This window comes from Pyricularia pennisetigena (assembly GCF_004337985.1).
Source record: "Pyricularia pennisetigena strain Br36 chromosome Unknown Pyricularia_pennisetigena_Br36_Scf_12, whole genome shotgun sequence".
Classification (NCBI taxonomy): Eukaryota; Fungi; Ascomycota; class Sordariomycetes; order Magnaporthales; family Pyriculariaceae; genus Pyricularia; species Pyricularia pennisetigena.
The window spans coordinates 249,078-275,434 of record NW_021940924.1 but is presented as its reverse complement, the minus strand read 5'-3'; the positions used below and the strand labels follow the sequence as shown (position 1 = coordinate 275,434).

The 26,357-nt window shown below is 49.4% G+C and overlaps 5 protein-coding genes across 5 annotated transcripts; 3 read left to right on the top strand and 2 right to left on the bottom strand.

The window, feature by feature from the left end:
- Positions 1-4,227: 4,227 nt before the first annotated feature.
- On the bottom strand, positions 4,228-5,163 carry PpBr36_10963 (uncharacterized protein; the record flags this gene model as incomplete). Its single annotated transcript, XM_029898070.1, has 3 exons — positions 4,228-4,397; positions 4,521-4,845; positions 4,957-5,163. The coding sequence occupies 3 exons, from the start codon at positions 5,161-5,163 to the stop codon at positions 4,228-4,230; spliced, it is 702 nt and encodes a 233-aa protein (XP_029743592.1).
- Positions 5,164-6,220: 1,057 nt separating this feature from the next.
- Positions 6,221-7,365, top strand: PpBr36_10962 (uncharacterized protein; the record flags this gene model as incomplete). The annotated part of the gene is given in 4 exon segments (XM_029898069.1): positions 6,221-6,416; positions 6,468-6,983; positions 7,000-7,089; positions 7,139-7,365. Coding segments are annotated over 4 exon segments (1,029 nt in total), but the record flags the coding sequence as incomplete, so codon positions are not given.
- Positions 7,366-8,012: 647 nt separating this feature from the next.
- On the bottom strand, positions 8,013-9,974 carry PpBr36_10961 (uncharacterized protein; the record flags this gene model as incomplete). The annotated part of the gene is made up of 2 exons (XM_029898068.1): positions 8,405-9,974; positions 8,013-8,168 (listed from the first exon to the last, which is right to left on the bottom strand). The coding sequence occupies exons 1-2, from the start codon at positions 9,938-9,940 to the stop codon at positions 8,013-8,015; spliced, it is 1,692 nt and encodes a 563-aa protein (XP_029743664.1). The 5' UTR covers positions 9,941-9,974.
- Positions 9,975-20,176: 10,202 nt separating this feature from the next.
- PpBr36_10960 (uncharacterized protein) lies at positions 20,177-21,556 on the top strand (the record flags this gene model as incomplete). Its single annotated transcript, XM_029898067.1, has 1 exon — positions 20,177-21,556. One exon carries the CDS (start codon positions 20,177-20,179, stop codon positions 21,554-21,556), a length of 1,380 nt encoding a protein of 459 aa, XP_029743589.1.
- A 149-nt stretch (positions 21,557-21,705) lies between these two features.
- On the top strand, positions 21,706-25,866 carry PpBr36_10959 (uncharacterized protein; the record flags this gene model as incomplete). Its single annotated transcript, XM_029898066.1, has 2 exons — positions 21,706-21,966; positions 22,057-25,866. The coding sequence occupies 2 exons, from the start codon at positions 21,706-21,708 to the stop codon at positions 25,864-25,866; spliced, it is 4,071 nt and encodes a 1,356-aa protein (XP_029743555.1).
- Positions 25,867-26,357: the final 491 nt, after the last annotated feature.

The following is a 26,357-nucleotide window of genomic DNA, read 5'->3' as shown; positions in this document are numbered from 1 at the left end:
ACCACAACCAGTCGTGAGGTATCTGTTTGACCATTGCGCCAAGTAGTATTGAGTTGCAGTCGTCTGTGCAGTCCGTGTTGTCCTTGACCAACTTTTGAACAAACTCTCGTATAACATCAAGTATCTGCCCAACTAGATTTTGTTGGTAATGATTGATTGTTTCTGTTTCCTGGTTAGCAATGAACCTTTCGAAAATATAGAAAACATACCAATTATCTTGAGGCTTATGGGAAGCGTCAAAGTCCGCATTGGACCAGCCCCGTGCAAGATCGCTATTCGTGTGGCAAACTCGAATATCGCCTTTTGGTGAAAAACTGAACTTATGAGGAGCCAGAAAATAAGGTCTCTGTGCAGTAGAACTGGAAGCGAATCACTGAGTTTCTTGACCCAAACCTCGACAAAGATCTCCAAAGGCTCATAACATTGGAAATAGTCTGCCAAAACTGAGATTTTTGCCAAAATCTCGAGTTCGACAAACCGCGGAGTCCTTCGGGTCTTTCCATGAATGATATCCAATAAAATCCTCAAAGCCTCAGGGTCAAATCCCTCTTCTTGGTCAAGTTTTATGTGGCGCGATCCATCCACACAATTCTCGGCTTCAAACCAAGGCCCCGTTAACATTGCGTTGAAATAAAGTGAAGCTAGCGCCAGATGTTTCGATGACACCTTGGCTTCGAATTCAGCGTGTCCAGATGAGGGGTCCGATGAACTTAGTGAATTATCACCATTGTGGTCCCATGGCGCGAAAGGTTTCCCGGGAGAATACACCAGAAGAAGAAAAAGGTCGCCATCAGGATCCACGATGTACGTTTCATTCATTGTAGTTGAGCGAAGGATGCATATGGCCGGCAACTAGCCAGCGGGGAGTGGTCGGTAAACAAGGGTTTTATATTATTTTCTGTACGCCTATAAATTGGTTGACGGAGCTCCAGCCCAGATTTTCATGCGCTGCATGTTAAGTAGCTTTCTTTTCCCTCCGGCGCCTTGGGATGTAACGGCCTAATTGCCTTGAGGGCTAGCCAGATCATACTGGGCAGTCCTGTAAAGGTGCAAGCGTCTAGAAATTCAGTACTGCCGTCAAGCATGCAATGCAGGAGACGTTGGTTTATTTTCATTGCTGTCAAGCATTCCATCAATATCACATACTCATCCTGTAGGTGCAAGGTTCTTACAGGGGCAGTCATTGACGAGGGGATTGAAGAAAGGCGGTGCGGTAACATATGCGTACTGTAAGTGGATAAAGCGACCACCGTTCCAGGTTCCAGGTGTAGGAGCGCAACTTATTGGGGGAGTGGGGTACAGGGCAAAAGGACAAACAATGGTCGCGCTTGACACATGTGGTATTGGGATGGGTGGGTAACATTTCATCGAGGAGCGGGAAAGCACCAAGCAATTACAATGCATGGGTCCGGGGAATGCTTAACCACGTCAAAAATACATACAATGAGTATGAGCTTGCTTCTTATCAAAGTGTCAGGGTGCGCTGAGTTATCTGCAAGGTGGATGAGAGTTTCAGTCAAGCTGGCTAGGGGGCTTATTTGGTCTGTTCAATGAGGCATACTGCTGGGAATAACGTGGATGTACAGTACCCTGGACACTTTTCGGCCCAGCACAATATTTCAATCGCAACACGCGTTTTTCCCACCATTAACCATGGAATCATTAAATCGTAAAGCGCAAATTATTCTTGCGCTAAATGAGTTTCGATTAAATAAAAAAGCAAGTATTAAAAAGGTTGCACTTATTTACAATATGCCCTAATTAACGCTTTATACCAGAATAAAAGGCGTTACTTCTTTGGCCGACCGTCGGCCCAGCGCGCAAAAATTGACGGAAAGCGAAGAGGAGGTGATTGTCCAATATATATTGGACCTGGATTCCCGAGGGTTTCCGCCCCAGATCGCCGACGTGGCCGCAATGGCCGACCAAATCCTCGCTGCGCGGAACGCGCGACCGGTCGGGACTCGTTGGGCGAATCGTTTCGTCCAACGACGCATAGAGTTAAAGACGCGTTTTTCTCGCGCTTACGATTTCCAAAGGGCTTTGTGCGAAGATCCTGACGCGTTAAACGCGTGGTTTCGATTGGTGGTTAATATAAAGGCCAAATACGGCATCCAAGACTGCGACACCTACAACTTCGACGAAACGGGCTTCATGATGGGCCAAATTTGCGGCTATATGGTCGTAACCGGGTCCGAAAGACGCGGAAGAAGCAAAAAAGTACAGCCTGGCAATCGAGAATGGGCGACTGCAATTTGCTGCATTAGTGGCGACGGTTTCAATATGCCCTCATATCTCATTATTAAAGGCGTCCATCATTACGCGAATTGGTATACAAAAGGCGGTCTCCCAACATCCTGGCGTATAAAAACTACCCCCAATGGATGGACAAATAACGAAACTGGCCTCGACTGGGTTCAGCATTTCGACAAACATACAAAATCGCGGACAAAAGGCGTACATCGGATGTTAATACTCGATGGACACGGCAATCACCAATCCCCTGAATTCGAGGGCTATTGCAAACATCACAACATTATTCCGCTTTGCTTACCTGCTCATTCATCTCACCTAACTCAACCATTAGACGTTGGAATGTTTAGCGTCCTTAAACGGGCGTACAGTCAAGAAATCAACGACTTTATCCGGGCCCATATTACTAATATCAGCAAAGCCGAATTTTTTTTGGCCTTTGCCGCGGCTTATAAAAGGTCAATGACCAAAGAAAATATAGCCGGGGGTTTCCGAGGGGCCGGACTTATCCCCTATAGCCCGGAAACGGTTATATTTGAATTGGATATAAAGCTACGGACGCCGTGACCTGAAGAGCCTGTTTTTCCCAACACCGATACCTGGGTTTCTCAAAGGCCTCATAACCCGACAGAAGCCGTTTGCCAATCAACGCTTGTTAAATTTCGAATAAACCGTCATCAAAGCAGTTCGCCAACGCCTATTTTTGAAGCTGTAAAACAGTTGGCCAAAGGTATAGAGCAGATTGCGCATCAAAACACTCTTATCCTTGCGGAAAACCGCAGCCTTCGGAAGGCAAACGAAGCGTTTAGCAAACGGCGCAGGGCTAAAAAAACACGCATCCGCGAAGGAGGGTCGTCTATCGTACAAAAGGTTCAAAACTTGTTGCAATTGAACAACGCTAATAATCCGGTAGAGGAGGAAGAAAGTGAAAATGGGGAGGGAACTAATGCGCGACCGGCGATTAAACGGCGCCATGGCAATTGCGGGAACACAGGACATAATGCGCGAACCTGTCAGGAGGATGAAGAAATGTCCGACGTATATAGTTCCGATTGCATTCAGGTAAGTTAAATAATGCTGGCGTTGCGATTTAAGCTGGAATTGGCGTGGTGCAGGAAAAGTGTCCAAGGTACTGTACATCCACGTTATCACGTTGTCGGCAAATTGCTCCATTTAGCTAGTACTCTCTCCCCGAGAAAAAGCAAGTTTATGGCCAGTGGGAAAAACAGACATGCAGGCAAAAAGAGAGGGGGAAGCTGCACGAAGTGCTGGCAGCCACCAGCCGACCTCAACCCCTCACTAGGTTGCGACTGGCGGCCGTTCAGTGAAGTGGCAGTCTTGGCAGGGATCCTTGCGATGGCCCAACAATCTCGCCTGGAGGCAGGAGCCCGAGGACTGCACAATGGCGGAGATGCTCTTCTGTGCATTCCATCACTGACATCACATATATCAGCCCACAGGGTTTGTGCAGGGGTCGTTGACGACTGTCCTTCAGAAACGAATAACGACTGTCATAATGAGAGTGATACTGAGCGCGCAAGCCCTCGGTTTTCTTTGATCAAGTTTCATGAAAATTATGGGGGCTAGGGGAATTCTGCCACGGCTGCAGACGCTGGTGAATGTATCTATTTGCTTAAAAAATTGGGAACAAATGTCCGTGGATTTAATATGGATATCGCCTGCATGTGCGCCCTTACGAGTTCACAACGTCTTATAATTCCGCGCGCAAATTTGATCTTTAGGAGTTAGCGTCCAAGAAGAATCATGAGGTCTCCGTGCTTCATTGGTGAATCCTTGGAAAATGCCTTTACAATGGTATAGTGTACTGCGGCGTCGTCTGTAGTCAACTAATTAAGAGCCTGGTCTGCAATCTTTGCCGTCACCAAACCCTACGTCACATACGCCTATCAAATTGCCGCACAACGCCAGCGCTTGCCTATTGGTAGGACAAAAGACCCTAGATTGCCATTCAAACTAATGTCCAATGAGCTTCCCACCAAGCATCATCTCTTTGACCCGGTTTTGAACGTTGTTGAATCGTATATAGCCGCAAGATTCGCTTTCGAGGTGGCTGATCAGGGATGCAAGAGTTTTGAATTCGCTGCGGCAGGTGACTTTCGGGCAGTGATAATATGGTTGTTGATCTACAAAAAGTCGCGCCAACGCCGTTAGTGACCGAGATTGCCGCCGCGCCCCAAATGAAAGGGGCTGTAAAAGAACAATGGTAACAGCGAAGGAAGACACGCAGAGTCAGACGGCTTGCTTACGGGCGGGAGACTTCAAATGCTGGTTCAGGCTGTGTATCTCCTGGAGAACGCGGTGGCAGAGATAACACTCGTAGCCAGATCCATTCCAGGTGTGAAACGTAGCCTCGTATTCAGCCTCTCCAGTCCAACCGATTAGCTTCTTGGAGATGACGCCCTGCGGATCACGGCTGCGGACAAGGCGATAAAGGGCATCCCGTGAGAGGCTATGCGCGCTGGGGCATGTGCCAGATTCGAGGTGATTGACTATGCCGGTTGCGGTAGTATATGCCTTTGTGCAAAGAGGGCACTGGACCGAGGAGCCTCGGTGGATTTTGGAGTTCAAGTGCTGGTTACGAAAGCCGTGTTAGACAAATCGTCCCAATCTTCAGGTGGACCCGAGGGAGCTAGCTATGGAGAGGTGGCTGGTCAGGTAGCCAGGTTCGGGCTGGATGCTTGCCTGGCGCGCATTATTAGAATTTGCAAATTCGCGTTCACAATCGAAACAGTAGGAATGCTCATTCGCTTCGTGGTTGATGCGGTCCTGCGCGCTATTGAACATGTCGTAGCAGCGGCGGCATTCTGTATGGTTGGTACTTTTGCGGTGCTGCTTGAGGGCGGCCCTGCCAGAAGAGAAAGATTTGCGGCACTCCCAACAAGTTGACATCATGAAGGGAGTGGATGAATCAAGGACAGCGATAGTAACGATTATTCAGGCTCTTGTGTCATGGGCTTACGTGTATCTACCTTGCTGGTGGTTCACATGGTTCTAGATGTGATGGCATGAGAGGGATACTACGGCAAGTTATGCAAGAGGCCCTCCATTTTACGGCATGGAGCAAGAGCGTCATCCGATTCGCGGGCTAGGGCGGCAAACAGCGGGGTCCACGTCGCATGGTCACCTTGTGAAGCGGGGTAAGCATCAGTGGCACCAGGTTGAATTGAAAAGAGTCTGATACTGAAAAAGATAAACTACTTTAGAGATGCCCACGCGGCAATATTTACGAGTTTTATCTTTTTAAAATAAAGCCATAATATACGTTCCAGGCGTCGTCCAGTCGTTGCGCACTCCATGCAGTAAACTGCATCAGCTATATTCGCAGAATGACAATGCGGTGGACGCACAGGCTGCAGTGGCCACTGCTGTGTTGATGGCCTAGGTCAAGGCAGGGAAGGCACGAATGCGCAAGAAACTTGCAGCGAAGGCGCTCTCTGGGCAAACTCAGTAGTGACTGCACAGCAAATAAGGTGTGCGCCAGTTGCAGCATTCATGTAGTGTGCATGCATCTCGGGCGGTTATAGTCACGCAAGCAGCGCGGGGTAGGCGTCTCTTACGTGCCAGTCCGCCTTCTCATGTTCTGAGTGGTTGCTTGGCGTTCCCACTGCCGACGGCGGGAGTGCGCACGTACAATGATACTGTTGATTGAAATAAACTGCATTGGGCAAGCCGTGGTGAACCACGACGGGTGGGGCTAGCTGTCTGCTGTCAATTTAGAGCGTTCAATGTACCGCTTCTGGATGGCCTTACGGTTGATTGCTGAAGACCCTTGTATTTAGTGTAGGCTTGTTAATTAACTAGAGTAACCCTGGCTGTTGCGGGGTTTTTACTGTATTTAAGTTTTGGTTTAAGCTTAACCAAAGTGCTAAGTTCCGACAATTCCGGTCTATCTCACTAGTGTGTGGATGAAATCCTTACTAGGCTGCGTTGCAGTATAGTTTCCATCATGTGGGATTACGAGATTGATCCTCGCGGGGATACTACTCTAATTCTGCGCAAACCAAACGCGCCATTCGCTGCAGAGTCGTCGTTGGCGGCGGTAGCAAATTTGTCGGCTCTTCCGAACAAGCTGAAGTCAGAGAAGAAGGCGGCAAAGAGGGCGGCGAAGAAAGAGAAGAAGGCGAGGAGATTGAACCAGCAAGGTAAGTTCAACGGAGGCAGTACCACTGATCATGACTAAATATTCCTTACAGTCGACGTCCTCGTATGGGACGATGACGAACCTTCAGCAGATGTCGAACCAGAGCCTGGTATCACGAGTGCCACGGCCGAGGATGGCAGCTTTGGAACCGCAGAGACACACAAGGACCCTCATCTTGCTGAGCAGCAGCCGGAAAATGCGAATGAGCTGGACAAACCCACTCATCAAAAAGAAGTACGATTCCGACTATCATCCAAGCATATAATCCTCGCCTCTCCATACTTCAAAGCTATGCTCGGCGGCCCGTGGCGCGAAGCAGATGAGTTTGAGGTAGAAGCAGAGGATTGGGACACAGAGGCTTTGCTCATCCTCATGCCTGTTATCCATGGTCAAAATCAACTCGTTCCCAGATCTATTAAGTTGGAACTCCTTGCTAAGATTGCTGTTCTCGTTGATTATTACGAATGTCGAGATGCGATCGATTTAGCCGCGGAAATATGGATCCAGCAATTGACGCCACCAGAGGAACCGTCCAAAGACCTTGTTTTTTTGGCTCCTTATATCATGGGTGTTCCGCCGAGAAGAAATTTTCAGAGCCATGACCACAATCGCATTAAGACAAAGCAAAGGGCCACTCCAAGCATTTAATCTCCCAATCCCGGAAAGTATCCTTAGTAAGTACAGCGAGCCTCTGATTAGTTTCCCGACTAACTCGCGTTGCAGAGCTGATTGATCGTCTCAGACGAGAATTCATCTGCGACATTGTTACTTCGCTCAAGGAGCTTTGTGCAGAACTTCTGGGTGACAAAGCCGGCTGTTCATTTGCATGTTCCTCGATGCTGCTAGGTGCGCTGTCGAAAGAAATGCATGCGAAGGGGCTAGAGCTGCAACCAGGATCACAACTGACGGGAATTTCCTTCGTGTGGACGATTGAAGCTGCGCTTCAAATTCAGTCACCGTCCTGGAGCCATAAAGCTAGCGGGTACAGTTCATATTACGAAACCCATTCCTGCAACCTTAAGGATATGATCAAGGGGAAAATTGTATTCGACAATATAAATGGCTTTAGCATGGTTGATATGGATAAGGGTTGGCACAAGCTGAAAAAGGAGCTTATGACCAAAGACAAGTAGCGTGGATGCACAGTATGTGGGCTACTTTCCGGCCCAACATCATTTTCTCTTCCAAACCGTTTTAAATGAGCTTCAGTTTTCTTCAAAGTCCGAATCTGCGAAAGATTGCAGCGCGTTATAATGTACCTCGAACGACACTTCAACGCTGAATCGCACGACGTATTTCTTTGGCTGACCGTTGGTTTGGGCCGCGGAAACTAACTGGAGCCTGAGAGGACGTGGGCCTGGGAACCTGATGTGGCTGCGATGGCTGTCGCGCGGGATGCGCTACCGGTTAGAGCTAGCTTTCAAAATCTTCTGTATAGTGGACCGCCATGCGCCTCAAAAGGCCCCATTGTCACCATGCGACGCTGAACCCCGCAGTTTGTCGCCCTAGGCTTTCAGATTGGATTGCGCTCTTGCTTCAAATCTATCCGCCTACAGCGAGTAGGTTTTGTATTGGCTGAAGATAACGGCCAGGTTGGCTAGCTCGGAAAATACCTAGCCAGCACCGTTACGTGCGAAACCACTTTCCTCTGATTTGCCTGAATTTGAGAAGCCGCAAAGTTGGGATTAGGCCGATGATCAGGTACGAGAATGGTACAGAGCAGCGGAGTTAGATATGGAATAAATAGGTTTCTCTAGAAGGATGAGATGGGAAGCCTGCGAAATTTTCTTTGTTTGTTTGAGCCCTACATCATTCCAGGGTGTACCAAACAGATGGTCAGAGTTGAAAATCCAAGGAAACTGATCCCAATGAGCCTGGGATTAGCCGGTGTTTTGTTATCCGGTAAATAAAGCCCCCTTCAGTTGATTGCTGGTCAAACAATTCAGACAAGCAGACAAGGAGTCCCCCTGTTGCTTAATCCCTGAACACCTCTAGCCTCATTCTGCCTGTCATCAAGGTCCAAATCCAGAGGCAATCTATGACACAAATATCGACGAAGCTAAACACAAGACTTCCGCCAAAAACAAGACTGTGATACGTCCAGGCCTTATCAGCCGACAAGCTAGCTGTCTGGCATACAATAGCCCAAGGCAACACGTAAAGCATATTGCTCATTAGACTTTGCAGAAGGTACCATCTTGGTCGCGTTGCTAACAAGATCGTCGCTAGAATGGTAGACACGGCGTAGAAGATGTAGCACCAGTCAATTGTACGCCACATCATCGCCGTCACGTCTGCAACATCATCAGAGCCGCTGAGGTATCGGGCGAAAGGACGAGCGCCAAAATATGTAAGGAACAGACAGACAGGGACCTCGATGGCGACAGCAACGGCGAGGGAGATGAGAGCTGGCCGGGTGAATTTGAAGATGGCCTGCTTGGTGGCCTTTGGACGGCGAATCTGGACTCCGATTTCTCGACGCCAGTCACCCCATGCGTGGCCCACCAATGCAAGCGAGGTCTGCTCAAGGGCCTGCACCGGAACCATGACAAGGCCCCACCGTATCGTGTTGAAAACGCCCCATGCTGTCGCATATGTCGAACCCATTGATACGATGTTGCTTACCAGCCAGAGATAAAGTGCGTTGCGGATTGCTGACTCGATGAAAGTCAGGACGCCGGGACGGAGCAAGATTAGGAGTGCGCGGGAGTGGGGCTTCGTTGTAGTCCACTCCTGTGGAGTGTTTCCTCTTTCCTTTTGGTATTGAACCGTATTCCTCCAAAGAAAGTATGCCAGGCCGATAAATGCAGATGTCAGGTTGCAGGCAAGCTGAATACCTGCTTGCATGTTGACTGTGGGCTCATGGGAGCCAACGTGGATCTTAGAGATGAGCAGCAGGTCCAAGATGATGTTGACAGCAAATTTGACCGAGTTCATGATTAGTGGGACGTCAGGTCGGTCGAGCGCCCTGGTAGCCGACGCAACAGCCGTCTCAATTGAAGAGCTGAATGCGCTGAACGCCCCGATCCGCACATATGTGATGCTTGCCTCGCGGACCTCGATGGGCACGAAGCCATCGGCGAAACCCCTCGCCCCTCCCACAAATGCCAGGCTCATTATGAGACCCAGGAAGGCCTGGAAGAGAATGAGCGTGTTTGAGAACTGGAGCCGCTGTGAGAGGGTGCGAGAGGCATGGTCACCGATGATGACCCAGGCCGCTCGTGGGAGGCCTTCGTTGAGGGTCTCTGCGACTACGCCGATGTAGGTGTACGCGTCTGTTGTGACGACCAGGGAGGAATCGATGTTGGCGACCCATAGTTTCGACAGGGTGCCGTACAGGGCAGGGAGGATGAAGGAAGCAAGATTGAAGATGAGGGCGCCAGTGTAGGTTCCGCGGTGGAATTGTATTTTGGACGGCAGCTTGGGGAGGTTGCTCCCTCGGGCCTCGACGTGGGGAGATGGGCGGGCAGCCTCTCTGATGTCGACTTTAGGAAGCATCGTGTAGCCTACACGGTTCTTTGTCATGACAATAAAGTCGCAGAGATACTGACTACGCCATTAGGTGAGGCCGCCAAGTCAGTGCAGTGTCGACTGGAAGATACCTACCTCCCTACATATCAACGAAATTTACCCCGCAGCAACCATCTACCTGAGGATTGGTTCTAGACCTAGTGCACAATCTCGGAGGTCAGGAGGCCGTTGAGATGATGTGGTAGAGTTTTTCATCTGGCGCCACGAGTACTCATCGTTCTCTCGGTCTAAACAATAACTGCAATTGACTCGACTCAAGGTAGTTGTCGCTACTAATGAATGGATAAAAGGTATTTTTAGGCTTTTACCAGTCGTACGTCAGTGAGGGCATCTAGCATCTTGCCAATGCGACGCTACTGCATGTATTGTGCACGCTAGTGTGATAAGCTAAAACTTAGGCCCTATCGCATAGCACCCAGACACGGGACGTTATGTGGGAGGCCCGCCGCTTTCGAACCCCCTATCGAACTCGCATATCAGACAAACAAACGCATGCCGATATTTTGAGTCGTCAAATATTTTAGTATAGATTTCCCCATAGTAAAATATAGCCAATTTATATGCACGTTTTTAGAACACAATTACGCTTACACAAATGATGACCATCAAGCTCACAGCCGATGCCTCCAAGGCCGCCATTAAAACAGCATGCGACATCTCGAAGGAAATAGTCGAAAAGGCTATAAAACCCATTCCGTTGGTGGACCAAGCAGCTCAGCTGGCAAGCGAGGCAGTTGATAGTGCCAAAATTATGGCCGAGAAAGTCGGCGAAAAAATCCCCGATGCTGCAGCCCAGGCAGCTCAAGACATCACCGGAAACTACGGCAAAGCAGCTGCGGTAATCGTAGGGGCAGCCGGAATCGCCATGGTTGCTGCACCCGCTGTACTTGCGCTCCCAGCGCTGGGTGCGGTTGGCTTTAGCGCGTCGGGGCCTGTTGCAGGTGAGTTTGGGTATCTAGGGCAAGAATTTTCGAAATCGGGATAAAGAGGTGGAAAACCCGAGTGTCAGTTAACGAAAGCCTTTCGGTCCATAGGTAGTATTGCAGCCGCTACCCAAAGTGGCTTAGGCAGCGTGGTTGCGCCTTCACTCTTCGCCACTTGTCAGAGCGCAGCGATGGGAGGTTACGGAGCAGCGACAGTGTTTGGAGCGGTCCAGGTCGTAGGGGGAGCCATGGCTGCATCAGCTGGAACTGTGATTGGGCGAATGGAGTCGGGGTTGTGAAATCTGGAGCAATGTCGAACATCGGATTGCGTATTGCGTGACAGGGCCTCTTAATGATTACGTACAATTATCCTCTGAAGAATCCCAGTTTCTCTTTTTTGAGGCCGGGTGCAGAGCGGTATTCCCAGAACGAGCAGCACAGCGACGACCAACCCTTCCACAACAAAGCAAGGCGGAAATACTGCTTAGTGCCTGCACGAAAACATAACCTCCGCTTCAAAAAGCTGAAATCACTGCTGTCCGCCATTTTCAAACATTCCATCAATAATACTTTTCTTCCCTATCAGAAGTGATCGAATCGTCGGCACGGTCGCACCAGCGAAGCAACACAGTCGAAAGTTCCATTGATGGATTTGTGGGGCAAGGGGCGGTAACATGCGGGTTTGCAGGTCTGAACATCGTATTTTAATTAATGGGTTTTTTGGGCGGGGGGATGGGGAAATGGTGGGGTAAACGTCCGCGACACCACGTTTGCAGCGAAAATCATATAAACGGCAGTTAGCAATGCTGAAAATGTTATACGCTAACCACTGTACGGCAAAATCTCCCAGCAAACGCTCACAGAAAACTAAGCGAAACTTGTTCAAATCACACAACAGCGGCAAGGGTTTTAAATTTACCACAATAAGTTTTCGCATGTGAAAATTCTTATGGGCGTTACGGAGGTTGTCGTGAATAAAAATATGTAATACAAAGCCACAGTAGTACCGTAAAGAGCTTACTGAGATAGATTCAGCTTCCAGAGATTCTAGCTAACACGCTGTTTACCCTCAGTTCGAGCGAAATTATGCCTTTGACACACGGGGAAAAATTACAACAGCAATCCATATGTGAACAAAATTCTTCAAAAGGCTATCATTCGCCCCGGGGTGATAATTCGCTGAGCAATTTGCTGAACAACCTCGAAGCGTATAAATTGGCAACTCTCGCTTTTTAAATGGTTGATAATCGCAGCAAGGGTTGGAAACTCTTTGTCGCATTAGCGATTAGGACAGTGGTAAATATCCTGCCGGTGCTTCGGTGATCCGAGATGTTGATTTAGTAATTCGAGCTTCTTGAAACTACGATGGCAAAAGTAGCAATCAAACCCGTTGGAATTTGCATTCCAAGCCTTCTGTGTGGCCTCGTAGGTATCAATGTTTTGCCACGTAGGAAGTTTGTTGGTAAGGATGCTGTTGGGATCACGGCGTTGGATTTCATCGTGGAGCTTTGCTCGGTCAATGGGGGCGTTTGGGCAGGATCCGCGCTCCAGGTGATGGATCAACCCTGTTGCGTTAGTACGCATCGTTTTGCAAAAAGGGCAGGCTAGGTCCATTTTGCGATAACCACTACCATAAAGGTGCTATGAACGATAGTCAGTCCAACTGCTTTACCCTCAAAGATTGTGGCACGTACGTTTTTGATGCTATTTTCGTCTTGGAAATACCGATTATAAAGGTCACAGTAGAAGTGCTCGCTAATCTCGTGATCGCGGAGGTTTTCTTCATCAGAGAACGCATCGGAACAATCATCGCATTCGTACTCCGACTCATCCGACTCAGCCCAATGACCTAGGGCGTCCATGTGCTGGTTTACAGCTTACTGTGTTGCGAAATAGCGATTACAATCGTTGCATTCGAACTGCGGTTGCTCGTAACCCATAGCTTTCATATGCTGCTCACGGGAGTTCCAGCCTGCGGGAAACTCGCGCCAACAAATGCCACAAATGAAAGTCATTTTGTCAATCCCAGAATTCGAAACATTGCCGTAATTAACACTCAGGAGCGGATTGCTAAAATTTTTCCAAAAGAAAACTGGAAGATTAACGGTTAAATTGATTTGTGATTACAGATTTTGTAACCATAAGTTAAATTTTGTAACATCGAAGGTAGCAATAATGCTGCCAGAAGCAAGTTGGCGGCGGGGGAGGTTGTATGATAGGATGATAAATTACGTTACTCCGGTTGGGGCAAAAATCGGGCCTGTATCGTTGTGATAGTGTGGGGCCCGAGGCTTGGGTATGTTTGATAGTAGTCACGATCCAATTGGCAAAATATTCCAATTTAGATAAACGCATTTTGGTTGTCGCCCCAACGCATAAGCGTTTATTGAAGAGTATAAGATAAACGGACAGCACATGCTGGTCGGACTTGACACAGTAAAAAGATGGGTGGGTGCCGTCTCATGGAGAAGTGGAGAAGCAGTTTCCGTTTGTCCGTTTGTTGTCTGGTGACTTGGATGGGAAAGGAGAGGGTAGCTAGCTGTATTTGGGCCATTTCACGTAGCCAACCCTTGCCGCTTAAGTTAATTAAAGGTAACAACATCCCACCTTAACGCTACAAACCCGCGCACGTTTTCACTTAGCATTACTACCCTGCTAACCTTCCATTGAACATCACGCGTGCGAATTTCGAGGGTGCATGTCAGACCAGCTCTTTTGGCATCGTCAACCAATAGTAATTTTATGTAGTCAACAAATACTAATACCTACCATCGAATTAACCAACTACCTGTGACCAGAAGCAGCAAAACTGGCGCCCGTAACGCTGCATTTTGCCTCGTCTACATTTTACTCACAAGGCGGATCCTTTTCTCAATCTCATCATCTTCCTTACCGGCGCTGGCAACATAGGACCGAACCGTCGCCTACAATGCGGGTTATATCGTATTATCGCTGCATCTTCGGCTATAAGGCACGCAGAATGTTCCGATAAGCCTTTAAAGCTACCTTCTCCCTGACGAAGGCGTGGTGCTGATTTTGTTGGGGCTCGGACTCACCGTAATTGGTTCTCAACAGCGAGGGCAGCTATTTGTCCATCCTATACCTTTAAAACCTGAAGTTGACTGGTGCTAAGGGCCAAATTTACGTAATGTTGTTAACTTCGGGACTGCGTTTTTGTTACGACCAGACAGTTGGGCCGGTACCAGGGAGGCCAGGTGGGGGCACACCCCTCCTGACGACACTCGCCCAGAGAAATCACCGACCGACAGGAAGAGGATTACATAAGTAGTCACGTGATACCACGTGATCGCCAAGAGAGGATCTCTGTGATCTGTAGAATCTCAGTTGAGAATTACAGATCAAACAGATCACGAGAGATCACGTTTGGGACACAGCCTATATAAAGACACGTTCATTACCATGTAGATAAATTCGATTCTAAGATTGCTGAGCAGCAATCAATCTTATACCCTAGTTAACCTCAAGACTTACTTGAGAACGATCATAACTTCACCCCCAGTCATTGAGAACCCCCAGTTAACCAGTCAGACGCTCAATTGCTTCAACCCACTGTACTTTACCATAAGAACAGGTTACCCGATACCATGATCGTAACAGTTTTCTACCCCATCCTGGCTCCTGCTGTTTCACCCGAGGCGCTCTGATTGGTCGGAATGCTATGGGAGTGTTTTTAACAGGTAAAAGGATGTATGCCGGGGTAAATGACGTATGAAAATCACGGAAGCAGCCCAAAGGAATAAAGCGGATTTGAAGGCAAAACGGGACGGGAAAATTCTGCCTGTTTACCAGCCCCAACGACAGACCGCTTGCGACGCTGGACCCCGCATTTTGCCGCCCAGCCCGCGAATCGGATTGCGCTGTTGTTCCAAGCCACGAAAATGGAGGGCCTCCTGCATAGAGATAACGTTTTGATAGCTCTTTCACTGGTCAACGATAATAAAACTCCGGCTGGGCCTGCTTTGTAACGTGGCATTTACTGGTCATAGGTCCTGCAACCAGAAAACGACGTTTTGACATTTTGTGGGTTTGTCAAACGCCGAAAGTAACTGGTCCAGGGATACGACCACTGTCCTTTGGAACGTCGCGTAACGGTCCAGTTAGGGCCAATGTTTCTCTGGGGAACAAATTAAGACTTACGCCTCACAGTTATGAGATCCCTATATAATTGAAATCTCTTAATCACTTGGCTTCTATTTCGTGTCCCTTATGGCTCCTTATCAGATTGGGGACCATCAATATTACAGCATTTTGAAGCTCTGGTTCGATCGTATTGAGAATCTCCAATGTAAAGCTGTCTGGTTTGTCCATTGGTCAGGAGAAATTGTCCTACAGCTGTTTATGCAGGGCTCTCCTAAGTTCGTTATGGGTGAGCGAGCCAAATCGATACAAGCATCTGAATTAATGATAATTCCATGACACTCCTGGTTCTGATCGGACGAGTACTACGCAAGCACCACCTATTACATTGACCTCTTGTGGCACCTTGAAAGAATTTTGATATGGTACTTTCATGTTGTAATTCGAAAGTGGCCCGTATTTTTCGTCAGAAATTTAGTACCAGCTTGCATGCAATGCGGGGCCAGAAATAATGGCACTGTATCACACACTGTTTCAGAATTTTCAAACCCATGAAAAGACATAAGTAACCGAGCGTATGCTGGTCTTTTCGAGAATTGAATACCGGCATCCAGATTCAAATATAATATGATTACATTATAATGCGGAGGGCTGACAAAAATACACCAAAAGAGCGTCCAGAGCTGGATGAGAATAAACAATTGGTTGCCACTGATGGCGATCATCACAAATGCCCAGGTCCGTGGCATGCTGTCACTGCCTATTTGACAAGGAACTCTCCGGAGCTAAGGGAGCTTAATGCTCTTCGCGAACAGGTGAATAACCCGTCTGAAGCGACTAGCTGGAGCCTGTAGTTACTAACAGTCTGGATTCCAGGGGTGGAGAAACCCTGAAGGCGATCAGTTTTTCCAGCGACAACGCAAAAGCGCAGATTAGCCAAGCGAAAAAAACGCAAGATTTTTCTATAGCCTGATGCAAAAAATCGGCAGCCAACTGCAAAATGCAGTGTCTGTGTTTAAGATCGTTTCCAACGGCGAAGATGACCCGTGGATCCTCGATATGTGCATGGCCCCCGGAGGGTTTCTCAACATAGCCCTACAGTATAACCCGAAAGCGAAGGCTGTAGCTTTTAGTCTTCCTGTGGTTGATGGAGGCCACAAATGTTTGCTGCCGAAAACAACTCGATTGGAAAAGCACTTTGTAGACATTACGATGCTTGCGGCAGACATGGGGATCGCAAACGTCCCGCCCGACCATCCCGAAGCTGACAAGTTTCTGTCGCGGCCCCTCATAGACGAAAGGATGTTCGACTTGGTCCTCTGCGACGGCCAAGTTCTCCGAAATCAGGAACTGGCACCATACCGAGAAAAATCCGAAGCCAGGCGCTTGACGGCGTCGCAGCTCGTTCTAGGCCTCAAGCGTCTCAGGCCCGGCGGTACAATTATCTTCCTAATGCACAAAGTTGAGGCATGGAGATCAATCCAAACTTTATATACCTTCTCCCGATTCGCCGACGTTGTGCTGCACAAGCCCACGGCTGGGCATGCGAAACGGTCATCATTCTACCTTATTGCCAAGAACGTGCAGAGCGATTCACTAGAAGCTCTGTCAGCGATCGAATGGTGGAGAGAGGTATGGCGGTTGGCGACCTTTCCTACTCAAAGTGGGGAGGAGAGGGTGGAATGGCAGGAGGATCGTTGGACTGCTGAAGAGATTCTCGAAAGTTTCGGCTCCGAGCTGCTTAAGATGGCAGCTCCGATTTGGAAGACACAGGCGAATGCCCTTGCTAATGCCTCGTTTATCAAAGGGGCTTCAAGATGAATATAGCTGTGTGGGATTCCCAGGGTCTGGTATGCAACATCGTACTAGTTCTAGACTGCAAACACATCGACCGCCACAGCCACCTGCGGTTGTGCCGATAACTACTCTGAAATTTTGACGTACGCACTCGCCTGCTGGCATCATAATATCGCACCCTCCTTCTTTAGCTTGCGCCAACCCTTATCGGTGTCAGACATGTACATGTCAAACCCATTTATGCTGTCAAATCCTATTCTCCCCTTAACCATATACGTGAGATTGCCGGTATGCTTTAGAAAATAGGAGGCAAATGCGGTCGCTTTGATGGTGGCCCAGCATGGAAGCCAGCATGGAGGCCAGTATGGGAACTGGACTTTCAGCGCAGTTTCACTAATTGGCAATCTTAATATGGAAATCATAAAGGTCTCCTTTTCGGTTTTGATACGCTGGTTCTAAACGTCTTTTTGTTAATACAAAATCTGCATCCAATGCCTTCAATGGCAAGAAATAACGATTACGCCATTAAACGAGGGAAAGGTCCGCCACGTTGCGCTCATTGTCCAGATCACTTGGCCCCTCTCAACACCAGTCAGAGGCGTGTCTTCACTCAAGCTCCAGGTTTCGATCCGCATTGCTGCTTTTTTTCTGGCGGGCAGGCGCAGGTATTGCTACCTAATAAAAGGGGTCGCAAAGAGAATGCGAGCAAATTTTGATGTAGTCAGCCCCGTCTGTACTAAGGTACACGATGAGCGCTAGCTCGTTGAGCAAGGCACATGCAATCCAACCAAAGTTGACGGCTTGCTGTGCACTTGGAGTTTCTCATCCAACAGATAACCACTTTGTAGGGTGTAATCTTTTGGTCTCGCCTTCGGAAAGTTAGATTTGACGAATTGTTCAAGAGATCCCATTCTAAACTGAACTCATTCCATCTTTTCAGTGACTAACGTTTGCGCTTCGGTGATTCAATGGCTTAAACACCGAAAATGCAAATCGTATAACGTGGATATACAGTACCCCGGCCATTTTTCAGCCCAACACCGTCTTTCAATTGCAACATGCGTTTTTTTCACTATGAAATCAACAAATCGCGATGCGCAAATCATTCTTGCTCTGAGCGAGCTTCGATCGGGGAAAAGTTAGCATTTGGAAGATCGCTGCAATTTATAATGCCGCGATCAACCTTGCGGGACAGAACAAACGGCCACTCCTTTGGCCGACCGTCGGCCCAAATTGCAAAGCTTCACAGAAAGCGACGAGGGGGTGGTTGTTCGATACATATTGGACTTAAATTCCCGAGGGTTTCCGCCTTAGATCGCTGATTTGGCCGCAATGGCCGATCATATAGCTGCGCGGAACGTGCAACCAGTCGGAACACGCTGGGCAAATCGCTTCGTCCAGCGGTTGATAAAGTCCATTTGCTTGTCCTCAATCGCACGGGACTCAAACACGGGAGAAAGCTATGCGGGAGGCTTGCATTTATTCACCAATAATATAATCCCTCACAAAATCGCGATGGCGGCTATCCTTTGGAGTGGCAGTCTCGTAGCAGTGATTCGTCCGGTAGCACAAGCACTTGGTTTTTCTGAGACCACGGTAGAACATTTCTATTCCGCGTCTGGGCGGTGGTACCCACTGCCGCCACATTCGCGTTCCCATATTCCCCCCTTGTCCCCTCTTTACAAGTGAAAACTGACCGGCAACAAGCTACACCCTGCTTGACTTACTATATTCTTTTCTTGACAACGATCTCTGGTTAACTAATCGTTTGATTGCAAACACCTAATTTATATCATTTTCTCTGGTCAGGGCTTTGAACTATGACATTTACTTGTGGAAGGATATGACTGACGCCGTTACTCCAGCACGTCACAAACCCTCTTTTCGAGGATCGCAAGTGGTTCGTGAGGGATTGGACGCTTCAATGTAGACTAGCCGCATTCTACCAACACTCATCCCATGGATAGCGTACCACGGCAATCGGGGGCCTCCTGCATAATAAAGAACCTATTAGGCTGGAGATGGACGGTTTTGGATTAGGATAGCTGGTTCAGAATGACCTAATAACATGCAGGGGCTGTATTGCATGGCCACTAAATCATGGTGGCAGCATCTGTAAAGGTGTAAGCGTTTGGTAAACATTTGCCACCGCCATTAAACATTCCAAATGCAGGAGCTCTGTTAGCGGGGCAGAAAGCAAATGCACACTCTTATTTGCCGGGTTATTTGATAATTTCACGTCTCATTTGTTTCCTATTCGAGATTACATGCACACGGTGGCAGTGACCAACTGCACCTGTAATTGGAGAATAAGCACAAAGGTAGTGAAGTTACAGCGAAAAGAGCCTGATAAAGAAAGCTACCCCTCAGGGTATTGTCTATTAAATGTGGCATAAGTTTGACTTGATATCCTGTATCCACGCATTCGTTGTCGCCTGCTATACCCATGAGACACGCCGACTTAATAACACTCCAATAATGGCCTTACTTGCTAAGATCCCTTTCTCAAGCCTCGAAACACTGGTCCTACCTCTCGATGCTAGCATCACTGAGTTCAGTCAACTCGCCTTTTACAACTGGATCGAGTGTCCCACGCCAACCATAGCCGTTCCGGGTAGCCCCGCCAAATGGTCACCACTTACCGGGCCCACCCGGCTGAACAAGGACACCGGCTACTTCTATGCGGCGCAGAATCTGGCCCGCCATCCCGAAAGCCCGCTCGAGCCTCTTTTTCGCTCCATGCTCCTTACCAATCCCTTGGTTGACCTTCGATCATTTGATCTCGTGACTGACCGGAACAATATACGGAAACTGCTGTCGTTTGTCGAACCCGGTATCGGGGGCAACGGAGTTAAGAATTTCGTAATCAACATTGAGGTCGTCGGCACGACGGCTTTATTCTCCCGTGAAGAAAACGAGGTTAGGCGATATGTCGCACCAAACGAATTCCGGGGCCACGGCCACGAATTTGAAAAGGCCTACACTACGAACAGCATACGGGGCAGCACTGGGCATTACAAGATTGCTCAGTATCGGTTTGGTGGATTCAAGTTTCTCGTAAGATATTGTTACGGAGTGGCGTGCCTGGGCGACTGCCAACCGTGACTAGCTCCACCTCACGTGACAAGGCGCCAGGGTAAGTTTGTTATTTGCTTGCTTAGGCGCGTGTACGCGATTGGCACTGCGTGCCTTTCTTCTTCTTTACACTTAGCTTTAGATCTTCGAATAGAACCGCCCCTATATTGCAGCCTTGTCTCTTTGGGATCGCTTTCGTGACATTATCTAAAGCTCAACCAATCAGCTACCGGGAACGGTATAATAATATTCACGATACCGAAGAAAAAAAACACGAACGCCTGTAAGGCACGATACCGAAAAAGAAACACGAACGCCTACAAGGCACGATACCGAAATGACCAAGAACGACGCCGAACGACAGCCGACCGCCCAGTTGGGAAGGCAAGAGGTCGAATTTGACCACGGTCGCCCCGAGACAGGTCCTCCCCGCGCAGAGCGCCAGCGTCAGCAGCCTACGGTACGAACACGGGCCCAGCGTCGCCCGTCGACCCGGGAACGCGTGGGAAATACTGTGACGGTTAGGGGGGAGGACGAGACCACCGATTCCCGAGAAGACACCGACGAACCCGTTCGGTTAGATAATTGGGACCAGCGAGTTTTACCATCGATAGATATTGATGGACCGACACGCAAAACCAACGAGGCTCCTTTTTCCGAGGAAGAACACCAAATGATAGTAGACGAATTGGAAAATCGCATTGCCCATATGCAGGACCAAATCGATTTACTAACCAACACCAAGCAAGAAAACGAGGCCACCATTTCGCGCCTGCTCCGCGAAGCCCGTTCCCGACGAGAAACTACCGCGATTACTATTGGTACCGGTTCCGGTGGTTCGCACCACAAATCCCGCGTAAAGGATCCTCCGACATTCTCAAATAACCCCGAAAAAGACGAGGTTACTTTCGAGGTTTGGCACCGCCGGATCGAGAACAAGTTGTTGCTCGATGGAGCGCATTATCCCACCGATGCAGATAAGCGCGCCTACGTCGAGTCCCGTCTCGGAGGTGATGCCGCCGACACCTTGCTCCCTTACCTTAACGATACCCACCCCGATCAAATCACCACGTACGACGGTATAATGGGCCATTTGCGCGAGGAATACAAGGATACCAAACTCGAGGATACAGCGCGGGACGAATTGGACAAGCTGATTATGTCGACGAAGGACAAGTTTATGATTTTTAAGAACAAATTCGTCAAGCTGGCAGGTCAGAGCGGCCTTCCGAAGCGAAGCTGGAAGCGGGAATTGCACCGCCGCCTGCCTACCAATTTGCGAGTCGCAATGGTTATATACCACCAGGATACCAACGTCTCTTTTGACGCCTACGTCCGTACGGCCGATGGCATCTCCTATGACCTCACCAAAGCCTACGCCTCGCGGACCGAAGATAAGAATAAGACCAAGACCACCTCGATCAAGAAAACCACAGGAGGGTCTGTTATTCCACGTGCTGGAGGACCAGCCCGGACCAGCGGAGGCGCTGTTGACGAGAGACAGAAGGGCAAACTGAGTGTGGAGGAGATGCGTGGACTTATCCGGACAGGCAAATGTTTCCAATGCCGTGAACCGGGCCACATCAGCAGGAACTGCCCCAACGGAAATACCGGTCGCCCCACCATTTCCGAGGACCGAGTTAACCAAATTATTGCAAACTACCATGGAAAGGATACCGATATGTTTGGAGAAGACGTCGTCATGTCGGAAAACTAATTGCCCTGGGGAAATTGGACTCCCTCCCAGGGAAGGTGTGGCCAACCACCGAGATGTGCGAATTGAGAGAAAGAATCGCTGCAAAGCAAAGGCTGCTGGAAGAGCCGATACCCTACGATTTCTTACGTAGATATCTAGGCGGCGACCCCATGCTTATAGCGGCCAGCATTTCCCTAAATGGACTCAATTATAACACTCGTGCTTTGATTGACACCGGAGCAAATGGATACGTTTTCATCAGCAAACGGCTTGCCCAGCGATTGTACACAACGTTAAAAGCCCCTAAGATCGTCGGCTTCCACCCTCAAAAGGTTGGAGGCTATGACGGAAAAGCCTCGCAGCAGATCGATACTGCTGCATTGGCCACTTTTGTAATACAGGGCCGGAGGTTCCGCGAAACGCCGATGCTGGTATTGGATATGCCACAAGAAATGATCGTGGGACGACTCTTCCTGGCGGAGCACGGAATACTTACTGACTGTCGTCACCGACGGCTCCAGTTCCCGGAGAGCCTACCCTCATTGGCGGTATGTTATCGAGATATCGACATGACCCAATCACCAAATCCGGGGTCTGTGAACCCCATACACCAGTCGGACGCGGATCGTCGAGATGCGGCCCTGGAGAAGAAAGACCAATCGGCCTCCCGACAACGAATAATACAGCGACGAATCCAAACCTTGGAAAAAATGACAGAACGCCCTCCGTCGATACCTCGGAGCGCAAAACTGCTGACCAGGTCGGGACAGGCCTGGGAGATCCCCACGCCCCGGGAAACTTACGCCGATCCGAATTTACAGGAGATGCAACGGGAACTTTACGAACTGCCGAGGCCAAAGGTTAAAATGACAAGCCTGAGTCATACCCAAAGGAAAGAGACCAAAGAGGCCGAAGGTTCCTCTCGCATACAAAAGGATGCCAAAGGAAAATACATACTGAAGAGAGACGCGGTGGGTTGGTACAAAGACCGACAGGCAAGTGTCGCTATGATAGGCGCTATACAACTTATGCGTTTGGTACAGGAGGATTCAGCCCTTTACTGCACCTCGATAAACGAAATCGACGATGTCCTGCGGCAGAAGAATGCCGAGAGGCTGCTCCCTGATGACGACGGAGACCTGCGGGCAATGTTGTTAAAAAGAGTTCCGAAACATTACCACGACCTGTTAGACGTGTTCAGCAAAGTGGAATCCGATCAGGTCCCGCCTTTTCGACCGGGATCAGACCATAATATACAACTCGAGGGTGACCCCAAAACATTGGGATATAGTCCACTTTACAAGATGACGGAGGAAGAGTTGGAAGCTTGCAGGATATATCTCCAAGAGAACCTCCAGAAGGGTTTTGTAGAGCCAGGATCGACCCCGTGGGCCGCCCCCATCCTGTTCGCACGAAAAGGCGATGGAGGACTCCGGTTTTGCGTCGATTATCGAAAATTGAACGCCCTTACCAAAAAAGACGTCTGTCCTTTACCGTTAATCGAGGAGACACTGGCCCGGATCTCCAAGGCTCGATTTTTTACCAAGATCGACATTAGGCAAGCTTTCCACCGGATCCGCATGAACCCGGAACATCGAGATTACACCACCTTTAGGACCCGATACGGGACCTTCCGGTATAATGTGTTACCTTTTGGTCTCACTAACGGGCCGGCCACGTTCCAGAAGTTTATCAACGAGATCCTGATGGAGTATTTGGACGATTTCTGTTCCGCTTATATGGACGACATTCTGATTTGGAGCGAGACTGAGGAGGAACACCAGACTCACGTCCGGCAAGTCCTGGAAAGGCTCAAAAAGGCTGGACTCCAGGCTGACATTAAAAAGTGCGAGTTCCACGTCACAGAGACACGATTCCTGGGCTTTATTATAGGCACCAAGGGCATCGCTGTCGACCCAGATAAGGTAGCCGCCGTGAAGCAGTGGGCACCACCCACTACCGTGAAAGGAGTGCAGTCCTTCCTAGGGTTTTGCAATTTTTACAGAAAGTTTGTCCCAGAGTACAGCCGGGTAGCCAAACCGCTAACGAATTTGACGAAAAAAGCGGTGCCTTTTCAATGGGACGAACATTGCCGCGTCGCTTTCGATACCCTGAAGAAGGCGTTAACTTCCGCACCCGTCCTTGCCCATTACCAAGCGGATTACGAAACAAGGGTAGAGACTGATGCGTCCGGAGGAGTGGTGGCCGGAGCGTTGCTGCAGCAGAACCCAAACACCCAGGAATGGCATCCGATCGCATTCTTTTCCGAAACTATGCAGCAGGCGGAACTTAACTACCCCATCCACGACAAGGAATTGCTAGCAGTCGTTAGGGCGCTGAAAACCTGGAGACCAGAGCTAATGGGCACCAAAAAGAAGTTTGTGGCGATTACTGATCATAAGGCCTTGGAATACTTTTCTACGAAACGGTTGCTTAACTCTCGGCAAGCGGCCTGGGCCGATTTCTTTTCCCAATATAATTTTGAAATCACTTACCGCCCTGGCAGCGAGAACGTGCTGGCAGATGCTTTGACCCGTAAGGCAGAGGATGTACAAAATCAAAAAGAACGTCAGGAAGCAGAACGTTACATGGCTATTTTCCGTCCTGTCGACAGTGCTGGCGACGACCTTTATGTGGTCAACCCCTTTTCATATTGGCAAACTGTTGCCGATGGCGGTTTCGGAGTGCTGTTGGCAGCGATCGAACCAACTGGCGCAGCTGGACAACTGCTGTTCGCTGAAGAGGTGCTCAGGGCCAACGAGCATTCACCACTGCTAGAACAGTACCGAATTAAGGCCCGTAACCCCGAAGAGAAGCATTGGACGTTGTTGCACGACAGACACGTACTGTACCGAGGGAGATTGGTGATCCCAGGCGACGGGGAATGGCCCGCCAAAGTGATTCGTGAAGTTCATGGGACTATTGCTACGGCCCACCCTGGCCGCAATAAGACCCGCCGTTTGGTGGCACAGCAGTTTTGGTGGCCAGGCATGAGCGGGATGGTGGACCGCTATGTCGCCAACTGCTCCTGTCGATCAGCCAAAGTTCCGAGAGATAAGACCCCTGGGCTTTTACAACCCTTACCCGTGCCGGATCGACAATGGAGCACCATCGTCGTAGATTTTAAATCAATGCCCAAGTCGAAGTCGGGAAACGATAACCTGTTTGTAATGATCGATGCGCTGACGAAACGGTCGTGGGCCGTTCCATGCACAAGGACGGCTACCGCAAAGGATGCAGCCATGATGTACTACGAGGGTCCTTACCGCATTTATGGTTTACCCACGAAAGTCGTTTCCGACAGAGGTCCGCAGTTCGTATCAGATTTGATCGACGAGATGTCCAAGATCTTGCAGATTAAGTGGAAGCTTTCGACGGCCGGGCACTCCCAAACAGCAGGGCAAGCAGAGATTATGAACGCCTACATCGACCAAAGGTTGCGCCCTCATATTAACCATTTCCAAGACGATTGGGACAAACGTATGCCCGCGATCGATTTGGTGCAGGCAACGCTACCCCATGACTCTCTCGGAGGATTTTCACCTTTCGAGATTGGAAACGGCTACCCGGCCCATATGCATTTCGATTGGACGCAAAGGACCGAACTAAAGGGACTGCCTACCCGTGAGCGACTTACAAGAACCGAAGCTCAAGCGATTACCAAAAAGCTCGAAAGCTACGTGGAGGCGGCACGCACCCACCTCCAAATGGCGCAACAACGAATGTGCGACCAAGCCAACAAGCACCGCCGGGAACCCGATTTCGGAGTAGGAAGCGCCGTCTACATTATTAAAAAGCATTGGGTGACGGACCGTCCTAGCGATAAACTAGACTACCCGTTGACCAGATGTAGTTATGTGATCAAGGAGAAGCGGGGGCATTCCTACCATTTGGAGTTGCCAGACTCTTGGAAGGGAAGCCGCGTATTTCATGCCGACCGTCTTCGGCTGGACCCACGTGACCCGTTGGACGGACAAGCCGCAGAAAGGCCCGAAGGCGAGGTAATCGACGCGTCAGAAGATACCAACGAAGAGGAGTGGGAAGTCGAACGGGTAATTTCCTCGCGGGTGCTACGAGGTGTGCTTCAGTACCAAGTCCAGTGGAGAGGCTGGGACCCCGACCCGGAGTTCTACGACGCGGAAGGATTCAAGAACGCGGCTGTGCAATTGCGACAGTACCATGACGCCTACCCGGACAAGGCCGGCCCTCCCATGCGCCTAGAGGCCTGGGAAAAGGCAGCCCTCGAGGATCGGTTCGACCCGCCCGACGAGTACGACAACGCCCCGGCTACGGGGAACAGCACAGCCCGCAGATTGCGACGTCGCCGGTGAAGACAGAACAAGACACGGCAAGAGTCCTAACCGCTCGCGGGGCGGACGGGGGGTAATGTTACGGAGTGGCGTGCCTGGGCGACTGCCAACCGTGACTAGCTCCACCTCACGTGACAAGGCGCCAGGGTAAGTTTGTTATTTGCTCGCTTAGGCGCGTGTACGCGATTGGCACTTCGTGCCTTTCTTCTTCTTTACACTTAGCTTTAGATCTTCGAATAGAATCGCCCCTATATTGCAGCCTTGTCTCTTTGGGATCGCTTTCGTGACAACTAGTTTCCGTGCTATGCTTACCCTGGCCGTGACATATATTTATTAATTTTATTTCCGCTTTATTAATTTGAGGAAATACAACCGTTTGGAAAATGTTTTAGTAGAATTTTGGCATTATATAATAATAGGAGTTTAATTTAACGTTGGGAGTACGATAATAGCGCTGTTATGTTTTATAAGCTAAATAGCACCACCTATAATAATATATGGCTCTCCTGCCC